At 41.8% G+C, this 12,624-nt stretch overlaps 1 protein-coding gene and 1 long non-coding RNA gene across 12 annotated transcripts in view; one reads left to right on the top strand and one right to left on the bottom strand.

Moving 5' to 3' along the window:
• Positions 1 to 5,966: 5,966 nt before the first annotated feature.
• On the bottom strand, positions 5,967 to 11,680 carry LOC129011589 (uncharacterized). The gene is made up of 3 exons (XR_008493369.1): positions 11,162 to 11,680; positions 10,998 to 11,068; positions 5,967 to 10,283 (listed from the first exon to the last, which is right to left on the bottom strand). It is a non-coding gene; the product is annotated as an uncharacterized LOC129011589 (long non-coding RNA).
• Positions 11,649 to 12,624, top strand: part of SLC44A3 (solute carrier family 44 member 3) — a 74,578-nt gene continuing 73,602 nt past the window's right edge. For 5 of the 11 annotated variants that reach the window (XM_054446659.2, XM_054446637.2, XM_054446652.2 and 2 more), the window contains exons 1-2: positions 11,668 to 11,801; positions 12,293 to 12,400. In XM_054446659.2, the coding sequence (XP_054302634.1) occupies positions 11,775 to 11,801; positions 12,293 to 12,400 (135 nt within the window). In that variant the 5' untranslated portion in view covers positions 11,668 to 11,774. Of the gene's footprint in view, positions 11,802 to 11,952; positions 12,067 to 12,292; positions 12,401 to 12,624 lie in introns of those variants that run through there. The other 6 variants (XM_054446688.2, XM_054446697.2, XM_054446642.2 and 3 more) reach the window with 6 other exon arrangements.

Genomic DNA, 12,624 nt, shown 5'->3' with positions numbered 1-12,624 from the left:
TTTTTTTTTGCCAGTGTTAATACTTGTTACACACACACGGGTACTTTGGTCAAATCTCTAGTATATTGATGAACACTGCAATAAATGGGATACAGAACAATATTTCTAAACCATATCTAACCACGGGATATTTTCTTCAAGTAGCGCCTCCAGGTCTCACGTTCCTTAGAACACAGAAGACAGACCAGGTCATAATCTCCCTTCCGCTCAGTCTCCAGCACCATAAAAGAATAATTCTAAATGCCTTCCTGCTAGAACTCTCATTACTCATTAAAAGACACAGAAAGAAGAAAATGGTCTCTCAAGACTGGTACTCAGAGTGTCTCAGAGTGCCAGCAAGTGCTTCAGCAAGAGGCATCCCAGACACAGGTAGAAATACTTGGTGAAGGTAAGTAGGAAATTTCTTGAGGTTGTTCATAGGAAGGCTCTGCCCTGCACAAATGCAGAAATGTAGGAGACAATAGATGTGATTAACATACAAACACCACTAATATCCAACTAAATGGAAATGGTGAAACAAAAGAAAGCCAACAAATTAGACCAACCAGTCCCCAACAGTTCATACATCTTATCTTCAGTAGAATTCAAGGACTTAGCAGTCTGACTGTTCTATCCTTCTATACTACGGTCAGAGAGTCTATGGTTAGATTGTTTGGTTTAGTCTATAAAGAACCAACCTCAATTTTATTTTATTTTTTATTTTTTTAAACTTAAAAAAAGAGAGAGAGTGAGAGACAGGGTCTTGCTATGCTGCCCAGGCTGGTCTTGCATTCCTGGCCTCAAGCAATCCTCCCTCTTAGCCTCCCATAAGGCTGGTATTACAGGCATTAGCCACTGCACCTGGCTTTTTTTTTTTTTTTAACTTTTATTTTAGATTTAGGGGGTACATGTGCAGGTTTGTCACCCGGCTATATTGCATGATGCTGAGGTTTGAGGTACAAATGATCCCATTACTCAGGTAATAAGCATAATAACCAGTAGTTAGTTTTCTAATCCTTGCTCTCCTCATTCACTCCCCCAATAGTCCCCAGTTTCTATTGTTGCCATCTTTATGTCCATAAGTTCCAAATGTTTAGCCAACCTCAACTTTAAAACCACACATGAAAAAAAGTGTAGAGTTAAAAAGTTCCAGATGACTCCCTAACATACACCATCATTTTTTGTAATATCCCCTAAAAAGCAAACTAAATTATGTTATTTAAGGAGTGAAATAATCCAAAATAATAAGTATGTTTAAGCAGGCTGGGCACGGTGGCTCACGCCTGTAATCCCAGCACTTTGGGAGGCCGAGGCGGGCAGATCACCTGAGGTCAGGAGTTTGAAATCAGTCTAGCCAACACAGCAAAACCCCATCTCTACTAAAAATACAAAAATTAGCCAGGCATGGTGGTGCGTGCCTGTAATCCCAGCTACTCAGGAGGCTGAAGCAGGAGAATCACTTGAACCCAGGAGACAGAGGTTGCAGTGAGCCAAGATCACACCACTGCATTCCAGCCTGAGTGACAGAGTGAGATTCTGTCTCAAAAAAAAAAAAAAAAAAAAAGGTATGTTTAAGCAAGGGGGTAAACAAAACTCAGAACAGTGGTTGGTTACCTCTGAGATTGAAAGCTTAGCAGGAGTTGTGCCCAAGGAGAAGCATTATGGGAATATTCTAGTTATTTAATTGGGTAGTGAGTTCAGGTGCGTTCATGTCATTATGCCTTATACCTTAGTATATACCCCATGTGTACTACATAGTTTTTATTATGCAATGTTTGATATATGCAAAAAAAATATTAACATAAATAATGTAATGTGACATATATAATCTTTTGTAACTAAAAAAAATTTTTTAACCAAACTGAAAGTCCCTCAGGGCTAAAGGAGAGACTGTGTTCCAAGGAACACATTTAAGAAGGGAGCCTAGTGGCTATACTGTTCCCTCGCCTCACCTCCTCATAAGAATTTTCCTGCTGGGGCTGGGCATGGTGGCTCACACCTGTAATCCCAACACTTTGGGAGGCCAAGGCAGGTGGATTATCTGAGGTCAGGAGTTCGAGACCAGCCTGGCCAACATGACAAAACCCCATCTCTACTAAAAATACAAAAATTAGCCAGATGTGGTGGCGCATGCCTGTAATCCCAGCTACTAGGGAGGCTGAGGCAGAAGAAATGGTTGAACCCGGGAGGCAGATGTTGCAGTAAGCCAAGATCGGGCCATTGCACTCCAGCCTGGGCAATGGAACGAAACTTCATCTCGAAAAAAAAAAACAATTTTCCTGCTGGAATCCTGCTGCCCCCACCAAGCCTACCCTTGCTCCCTGCTCTTCAGAGGTACAAGGGGAACACAAGCCCCTCTCCTTCCAGTCCTTTGAGCACAACCAAGACAGGGTAGCATTTTCTAAAAGCTGTTCTACAAAGTGAGGGCAAATGAGAAAGATACAATCACAGAAAAGCAAACACCTTCTTGGTGTGGCACGCTGGGCCCTAACGGCTGAGTTAGCTCTGCCCTCAGAAGTATACCTTCTCTCCCTCCCTCCTTCTCCCCCTCATTTTCATCCTCATACTACATGCCTGGGGGTCCCCTGCTGCTCCATGCACCTAGCCCTTTAGCCACGCTGTTTCTTCTGCCTGGGAAGCCCTTCCCACCTTTCTCTGTCTTGCCATTTCTTGTTCATCTTGCACCATTCAACTCAGTCCCCCTCTCCCAGGAAGGCTTCCTGGAACCATGGGACTGGGCAAAGAACCCGCATCAGCCTGCCTCATCATTAACCCTCAACTGAGCTTGACCTCGCTGGAGTGGGAAAATACTCCTTCTTGGTGTTTGTGCCCCTTAAGTTGGACCAAGTCCTGGCACAAAGCAAGTGCTGAGTCAATCCTGTTGAATGAAGATAGGCTAAAATTAATCAAGGTTCCCCCAGAGACAATATTTCTAATCCAAAGATTTCAAGGAGAAAAGAAGGACTTCGAGGCTGAAACTTCCTCATCCTGAAATGACCAGGATCCAGATTTAAAGAGCTGGGAGTCCTCTGCACACACACCTTGCTTGGTTTCCTTCCCTCCATTTCCCTCCCTGTCTCAGCCAAATGCTCCCCAGTGCCTCCTTATCTATCCAGTACATCTTGGGCCATTTCTGGACCAACTACAAAGACCCAAGACCTCTTGCATCTTTCATCTCATCTCTGGCTTCCAGTCTGAGGTATAAGCCCCCATGGCTGACAGGAAAGGCAAGATGGGGACGGATCTGGTCCTTCTGAGTCAGTGATCCTGCCCGCACTGGAGCCTCTGATAACTGACTCTTGTAAGGTGAGCCCCTTCTTAGTCTTGGAAGAGAAATTGCTCCATCAGAGTCTAACACCATGGTATTTTATCCAGAGGGCATCAGGCCCAAAGCATGGTGGGAATTCAGCCACAAGAGCTGACAAGGAGGGGAAGGAAGCCTAGGAAAAGTGGGATGAAGGGTGGGAAGTCTGGCCTTTCTTACATGCTGGCCCCAAAGTACAGTGTCAATAAGATTCACAGGCTGAAGCTTAGGTCAAGCTTCAGTCTGCATCTGGGAGACCTGCCCCAAAGAGGTAATGGTCAGACACTTGAAAGCAAAGCAGGCAACCTGAGTGGCCCTAACTGCATCTTTGTGTGACCAGATTGGGACAGAAGTGAGATCTCAGCATCTTCAGAGAGCATCTAGAAGTTTAAAAAAAAAAAAAGGTACCAAAGGTCTTTGGAAGAGATGCAGATTAGAATGTAAGACAAACATGAAAATCATGAGAAAGTTAGGAACAGATGGGCAGGAGGGGAATGTGAGGTATGGGATGAAGAAACACACAGAGAAGAGGAAAAACTGTTAAGGCCAAAGTGCTACAGAAGCTCCAGGGGCCTGCATGGGGTTGGAGTGAAGAGACTGAGGGTGGGAAACTGTGAGAGCTTGGCACCTTAGCTGGGCCAATAGATCTGGAGATACAATGATCGTAAGGCTAAGCAATGATGTTGCCTCAGTGAGGAATAGAGAGGGTCAGGCATGAGTGCCCAAGCTGTGGGGGGTAGACAGGAGTAAAAAAAGGCAGAAACAAAAGAAACAAGGTAGGTATGTTCAAGAGCAGGTGCATCCATACAGAAATGTTAAGCATGTCTGCTTCCCAAGTGGAAGCTCAGGAGGTGGCATGCATTGTCGTCATCTGTGGGAGTGGTGGGAAAAATTGTAGAGGAAAAATTATAAAGATAGTTATAGAAAATAAACACAAACCTTCTTGGAAGGCTGGGGGGTTTGCACGGCTTCAGTAACAGATTTGGCTGAAGGCAGCCTAATCCTCTTTACCTTTAGTTGATAGCAAAAAAGCAAATAACAAGGGAATGTGTGGAGTTTAAATAGCTTGTTTACTCATGTAAGACCAAAATAGCTTGTTTACTCATGTAAGACCAAACTGATCAACCTCGGGTGCATAATTGCTCTCTGCTGGGGGGTGGGCGGGGGGGTCGGCAGTGTTAATTACCTTCTAATGGTGTTTACTCAAGACCTTTGTCATTTAATCTGTACTAAATAAATGCAAACTTTGCCAGCTTATGGGGCAATGCTCCAGACTCAGAATAGAGCCCCTTAGCTGGACTGACAGCTGTGTTAGTGTATGTCTCTCATCTGTTGCTGGGTCAGGGCATGCAGGTCGGACCCTACAGTCATCATGTGTGTCTGTGCGTAAAGTTTGAAAAATAACAAAAGTAAATAGTTTAATGAACCCCCAGCAATTTAATGAAGTTTAACGAACTTCAGCAATTATCAATGGATAGTCAATCTTGTTTCCCCATACCTCCAACCATTCTCCTTTGCCCTGGATTTTTTAAAAAGCAAATCCCAGAGAGCATATCATTTTTGGTATGTAAATCTAAAAGATAAAGACTCCTTTATTTTAGACTTAGCCCCAGTGCCATCATCAGACCCCCAAATTCTTTAATATAAATTAGCTAATATCATCAAACATACAATCAGTGCTTACATTTCCTAGAGTGTCCTCTAAATGATCTTTCATTTTTTCACTGGGTTTAATCTGGATCTAAACAATGTCCACACATTGTAATTAGTTAAAATATTTGTTTCTTTTAATCTATAGGTTTTCTACATCCTCTTTTCTTTCTTGTTATCTTTTTGCTGTTGTGATGGAGATTGTTGTCAAAACACAATGTCAAAATCAATTTTCCCATTCTTGATTTTGCCGGTGGCATCCCTGAGATGTCATTTGACTTGTTCCTCTATTTCCTATATTTGTAGTAAAGTTGGCAATCAGATTCCATTGGATTTTTCTGGCATGACAGTTTCACAGGCAGCGATACGTTCTTCCCTGGGAGGAGGCTGATGGCTGCCTGCCTCTCTTTTACAATGTTTGGGAAACTGTGATATCCTAATTCTTTTATTCCTTCTGCTTCTATAAGCCACAATATGTCTATTAAGAGAAACTTCCTTCATTGATTATTTGATTACCCTTAAGTATTGTTCGTATAAGAGAGGCAGAATATGTGTTTGATTCTTTCCCTTTAAGTTTTTGAAATGAGTTGGTCCCTAGAATTTTCTAGAGGCAATCAATAAGGATTTATTTTCATTTAGTATTATTGAGAACTTATGAATATAGACATATTCAATGTTTTTCAAGGATGGGATATTTATAAGGGTTTTGGGGTCTGGCATAAGATGGGTTTTTCAAGGCAGGGATGCTGATTTAATTGGCCAGTTTGTTATATAATAAGTTGAGAACTGGCGAGCACAATGAAGGGTAGGGAGTTGAAGTGAGTTTTGAAGGGCACAGTCGTGTGGTAACCCAGTTGAGTGATCTACGTATTATCCTGATGACAGTTATTAACCATTAGAGCCTATTGCTCTAATGGATTTTTAGGAAATTCCTAAAACTGGATTTTTTTAAAACAAACAATAAGTTTATTTGAAATGACATCTTAGTTCACAAGTGTAATAATAGTTCTTTCTTCCTTTTCTTTTTCTCCAGTACAATCTTTACTTGTTTTTGGTATCAGGTTGACGCTGGCCTCATAAAATGACCTGAGCAACTTTTGCTCTATTTCTATTTCTGGAGCAACTTGCATGTTATACAAATTAACTTTCTTAAAAGTCCCTTAAAAGCCTCTAGATCTGAGTTGGGGTGGGGGAGTTTAGGAGAGATATTTGGCTGCCATTTCAATTTACCAAACACTTAGTGGTTTATTCAAATTCTCTATTTCTTCTTACACCAATTATGGCATTTTACATTTTTAGGAACATATCCATTTCATCTAGGTTTACATATATTAGGGTTCATAACACTTTTTAAATGTTTTAATATATTTTGTTATTTCCTCCATTATTCTGTCTTATTTTGAGTCTTTCCTCTTTTTTCCTGATCAGTCTTGCCAAAGTTTGGTCTTCTTAATCTTTTCCATGGGACTGACTTCTCTTTTATTCATCTTCTCTACTTTTCTCTATGTCACTGATTTCTGCCCATATCTTTATTATTGGCTTTCTTCTTGTTTCACTGTGTATGCCATTGCTTCTTGTGTTGAATGCTTAGCTACTTTAATTTTAACCTTTTGTTTCCTGATAGATATAAGCATACATTTCCATCTAACTGGCACTTTAGCTGTGTCCCAATTTGACATGTAGAATTTTTATTAACATTCAATTTTAAATATTTCTTAATTTCCTTTATGACTCAATGATGTTGTCTAGTAAGATGTTTTTTGGTTTCCAAATGAGGTTTGGGTAGTTTTTGGTTTCTGTTTGTTTGTGGGTTTTGTTTTTTGCTATTCTGCTGATATGGTTTGGGTCTGTGTCTCCACTCAAATTTCATGTCAAATTGTAATCCCCAGTATTGAAAGCTGGGCTTGGTGGGAGGTGATTGGATCATAGGGGCTGAGTTCTCATGAATGGGTTAGCACCATCCCCTCAGTGCTGTTCTCATAATAGTGAGTTATTGTGGGATCTGGTCATTTAAAAGTATGTTGCACCTCCCCCATGTCTCTCTCCTGCTCCAGCCGTGTAAGACATGCCTGCTTCCCCTTCACCTTCCACCATGAATGTAAGTTTCCTGAGGCCTCCCAAGAAGCAGAAGCCACTAAACTTCCTGTATAGCATGCAGAACTGTGAGCCAATTAAAACTCTTTTCTTTATAAATTACCCAGTCTTGGGTATTTCTTTATAGTAATGCAAGAATGAACTAATACATCTGCTGTATTATTTATTGTACATGAAAAATTACCACAAATGTAGTGACTTAAAACAACATGCATTTATTATCTTATAGTTTCTGTTGGTCAGGAGTCTGGGCACAATCTAACCAGGTTCTCTTTCTTTTTTAATGTCATGTAATCATGGGAATGACTTTCCATCACATTTACTGTATTTTTTTGGTGTATTAGGGGTCTCCAGAGAAGCAGAACCAATAGGACGGATGGATGGATGATTGATAGATAAGATAGACAGACAGATAGAAATTATAAAGAGATTTATTATAATGAATTGACTCTCATGGGATTATGGAGGCTGGCAAGTCCAAAATCTGCAAAACCAGTGTTCCAATTTAAGTCCAAAGGCTGGAAGCTGCTGTAGAACCAGGAAATGTCAATGTTCCAGTTCAAGTCCAAAGACCAGTAGGATGCTGTAGATGGACAGCCAATATCCCAGTTCTAAGGCCATCAGGCAGGAGAATCCTCTTACTAGGGTAGTAGAGTCAGCCTTTTTTTCTATTCAGGCCTTCAACTGATTGGATGAGGCCCATACACATTAGGGAGGGAAAGCTGCTTTACTCAGTCCACCAATTTAAATGCTAATCTCATCCAGAAACACACTCACAGAAATACCCAGAATAATGTTTGACCAAATATCTGGATATCCTATGGCTGATCTATTCAAAATAATACATAAAATTAACCATCATAATTGGTTGAAAGGTACAGGTCCCACCCATATCCAAAGAAGGGAACTACATAAGGGTGTAAACACCAGGAGATGGAAATCATAGGGGCCTTAAAATCTGTCCACCACACATACTGTTATTCATTACTTCTAATTTTATTGCACTGTGAAATTTATTGAGCCTTCCTTTAAGATCTAATACACAGTTTATGTTTTTACTTTAATGTTTCACATGTACCTGAAAAGAGAAAGAACATGTATTCACTGTTTGATGGAAATGTATATGAGTTATAAATATCTAATGGCTCAAGTTTATTAATTAAATTGTCCAGAACTTGTATATTTGTTTTCTGTGTGTATGTGTGTTGGGAGAGGAGAGGAAGTATCTACTGTCTACTTGATCTATTGGATACTGAGAGGAGCTAGTTAAAAATCTCCAACTATAATTCTGATTTATCTGTTTCTGCCTAAACTTCTGTTAGCTGCTGCTTAATAAATATTAAAGCTGTATTGTTGGGCACAGTTATGACCTCCCTTATGAACTTTCTATCTTAACTTTTATTTTGTCAGGTTTTAAAATTACTACATGAGCTTTCTTTGATTCACGTTTGTGCTATATCCTTTTCAAGCCTTTTAACCTTTTAGTGTCTATTTGTTTTACACAAGTTTCTTGTAGAAAACATATTGCTGAATCCCTTGCTTTCATTCAATTTGAAAGACTGTTTTTTTTAATTGGTTAGTTTAAGCCACTTACGTTTATTGTAATTGCTGCTCTATTTAGGAGGCAGCATAGAATAGCTCTAAGTATGGTTCTAAGCATGGGTTCTAGATCCCGACCACCTGGGTTCAGGCCTTGGTTCTGCCACTTTCTAGCAAGTTAATTAATCTCAGTTTCGTCATCTATAAAATGAGGATGATGAAAGTAATAGTACCTTCTCATAAGATTATTATGAGGATCAAATAAGAAACACACAGAAAAGTATCTGGAACATATTAGGTACTCTGAAAGTAAAAATTATTATTAGTAATTTTATTTCTGCTATCAAATTTCATATACTCTAATTATTACACTTTCTTTTTATTCCTTTTTCCTCTGCTCTCTTGCCTTTCATTCAATAAAATTTTCTTCCACTGCTTTAAAAGTTACATGTTTTATTCTTTTTTAATGGTAGTTACCCTTAAGACCTACATTCACAAATATTTATCCTTATTGATTTATTAAAGTTAACAATTTTTTTCGTCTTCCTCCCATATGATAGTAATTTAACCCAGTACTACTCTAAGTACTCTAAGTAGTACTGGGTTACTTATCTCATCCATTCCAGAATGAGATTTGAGCCCGAATGTAAATCAACACACAGCTTCCTTCATTGAGAAAGTCTTGCTACGAAAGTGTCAGCTGAATCAAAGAGTTTGCTTATGACATAGCTGATATGCATTCTGGTACAAGCTCCTTATCTCTTTGAGAACCATTAATTTTTGTGAACCACCCTTTGAATGGCACTATCTTAGATCACTGTCCTATCACTTTGGCCTCTCATTCCTGAGCCCCACACCCCTCACAATATTGATATTGTCTATAATTTTAGGTCTGAGTCATAAATATACTGTTCTTTGTTTCTAGACTTTTGAAAAGAGTTTTTGTAAGTCAGGTTTAATGAAATACAGTTTACATACAATAAAATTCACCTTTTCTAGCGTACAGTTCTACAAATTTTGACAAACAGATACCACTGGGTCATCAGTACCATTCTCAAGATAATGGAATATTTCCATCACTTCAGAAAGTTTCTCCAGATTCCCTTCACCCCCAGCACCTGACAACCATTGATCTATTTTCTGCCTTTTCCAGAATGTCACATAAATGGAATCATAGAGTAGCTTATTATATCTGACTTTTTTTCACTTAACATGCATTTCAGATCATCCATGTTTTTGCATATGTAAGAAGTTTGTTCCTTCTTAATGCTTAGTTGTATTTCATTGTATAGATGCATCACAGTTATGTATAGCCACCCACCAGTTCCTGGACACTTGGGTGGTTCCTGGCCTTTTTTCTAACACAACAACAAATTCAGCCTAAATATTTGGCCACTCTCATGCAGTATCTATTGTATCATCTCCTGAATTTGTTTCTCTTCTTGTTTGATTATGTCCTCCAAGAATGTCATTCAAATGAATCTTTCATAAGAATATTTTTATTATTAATACATTCTCACATTCTAATGACAATATGGCTTAATAGAAAATAAGTTCAAAGTTATGCTTTTAAATACTTACATATAGAAATATTTTGCTTGAGATAAACCTTTTCAATCTGAAGGTTTTTTTCTACCTTGAAATTTATCTCCATTATATCTTCAAATATTTCCCCTTCTCTGTTTTTATATTTCTTCCTTTCTGTTCTAGTTTTATCCTAGGTATAAGCAAGAAAATTTACAAATAAGCTAACTTGTTTTTTAAAACTTTTTCTACTGCCTCTGGAGGTTTGCTGAAAGTGCTCTTCCAATTACTAATTCATCATCAGCTGCATCTTTTAGACTACTGCACATTACTAATACATAGCATCAATATTCATTCTAATTATTATTTTTATGCTTAATAGCTGTTTTAGTTTCATATTTTTTCCTGATTCATATTGCTAATATCATAACTCATTTTAAATAAATTTATCATGCTTATTTAAAAATCTTGGTCCATCTGTTCTACTGATCAGTTTCAGATGGCGTATTCAATTGTGGCCTTTTAACAGTAGTTGCACTCCTCCAGTGTCTAATTCTTTGTCCTATGAATTCATGTTCCCCTGGGGTTTCACCTACTCTGTCTGATAAACATGCATCCCGGAAGGCCCAGTGAGTTTGCAGTGGGAGGGTGGTGTGAGCCCAGAAGGAAATCGCTGGCACCAGAGAACCACTGCCACTTACCCAGATCTTTCCTCCAGTCAGGTTTCTACCCTTAGGGAGAAGCAGCACCTAAATGAAGCAATTAACCTAGCAACCCTGAGGGTGGCAGGGGGAAGGGTAGAGGCTTGATTGAGAGGAGGTGGGGGGAGGTCGGCCTGCAGTTTTTTTTGTTTTTCGTTTTTTAAATTCCTCACCCCAACAGTGCTTTTGCGCTGGTCTGACATTACCTGGAAAACTACGCCACCAGTCGCTTCAGTGGACACTATCATTTCAATTGCGAAGTCAGGCAATGATTGTCCTAAGGCAAGGTGGGAGAGAAGTCAGAGTAAACCACCTCGAGAGCGCCAGTCTCCCGGAGTGTCTGGGTTCGACTCCTGCCTCCACAACTTACTGTGTCTCCTCGAACAAGTTGCATCACCGCTGGCCGTGCCTCAGTTTCCCTCCTCCGTAGATTAGGAATAGCAACAGCAGTGAGAACAGAATCCAGCACACGGTAAATGCTGCTTACCTGTTTGCTATGTGGAATACACCACTACACTGTTGCTCGGCCCTCAGGAAGGGTCTGCTGAGACTTTCTACTTCCTGCTCAGGGCAGAGGCCGACCACCCGCCCAAGGCCGTGGCGGCGCCGGCTCAGCTTTAGTAGTCAAAGTGCACATCCTGGGAGCCGCTGCCGCGAGGTGGTTGAGGCGAGAGGGCAGGGAAGCGTCTGAGCCTCTTCCTCCCACCAGAGCAGGACCCCAGCTGACAGCGGGTGAGCTGGGCAGAAACCCATGCCGGGAAGAGGCGGACCCAGTGGACCGCAGCGCCCGCAGTCGCTGGGCCAGGCGCAGAGGCGAACGGGAGGCGGCGCTGCGCCGTGCCCGCCCCTCCCCGGCCCGGCCCCGGCCCCGGCCCCGGCCCTGGCCCCAGCCCCAGCCCCAGCCCCGGCTCGCGGGCGCTGCGTCTCCGCGTACGGGAGGCGGCGGCGGCTCCCAGTCACCGGCCCCCGCCGGCGAGCGCACGATGCACTGCCTGGGCGCCGAGTACCTGGTAAGCGCTCGCAGCCTCGGCTCTCGTGCGAGGAGCCCCGGGGAAGGATCGGGTCCCCCTCCTGCACTCACCTGCCCTGCGGACGCTTCCGCCTTTCCCGCGCACGCTTCCGCCTTTCCCGCGCCTCGAGGATCCCGCCCCCGCTTAGTACCTTGGGGCCACCTGGCGGGGAGGACCCTGGACCCTGCTCCAGTGCCGGGGCGGAGGCGGGGGAGACGCGGGCCGCGGGGCGCAAACTTGGGGTCGCCCTCAGGTGCACCTCCAGGTAAGCACTTGGCGGCAGGGGGCTTAACATCCGCTCCGCACAGAGCAGGTGGTTCAAAGGCTGTGTGAAAGAGCTTCAGGTGGCCACGTAAAAAAAAAAATATTAATTTTAAAAATTTAGAAAAAGATTGGTTACTTTGACCACTCTTCGAGTAGATTTGGGTTCCGTTTCCAGGTTGAGTCCACTTGTTTATCTTCTTTTTCTCAACTCTCCCTTTTTCTGGAAGGTTTCTGCAGAAGGAGCCCCTAGGCAAAGGGAGTGGCGACCCCAGATTTATAGGAAATGCACAGATACGGCGTGGTTATTCCTGTTCTTTCTCTTTTGGACTGGTTTGGTAAGTGTGGGTGCTTGGTAGGAAAGAGGCCAGAGTGTGTGTGCACGTCTGGAAATAACTCTGTCCCAAATGTAAATAGTAGTTGGTGTGCAGTGAGAGACTTCTGCCGTTAACCCACAATAAACATCAGTTAGTACTCGGGAGAATTCTTGTCCTAGACTCGCTAGAAAGGCTGTCTTTTTGCTGCAGGCCATGTTCTAAGGGGTGACTCCATTAGGAAATGG

The sequence above is a fragment of the Pongo pygmaeus genome, chromosome 1 (assembly GCF_028885625.2).
Source record: "Pongo pygmaeus isolate AG05252 chromosome 1, NHGRI_mPonPyg2-v2.0_pri, whole genome shotgun sequence".
NCBI lineage: Eukaryota > Metazoa > Chordata > Mammalia > Primates > Hominidae > Pongo > Pongo pygmaeus.
The sequence above is the reverse complement of the archived record's forward strand: the minus strand, read 5'-3'. Positions and strand labels throughout refer to the sequence as shown.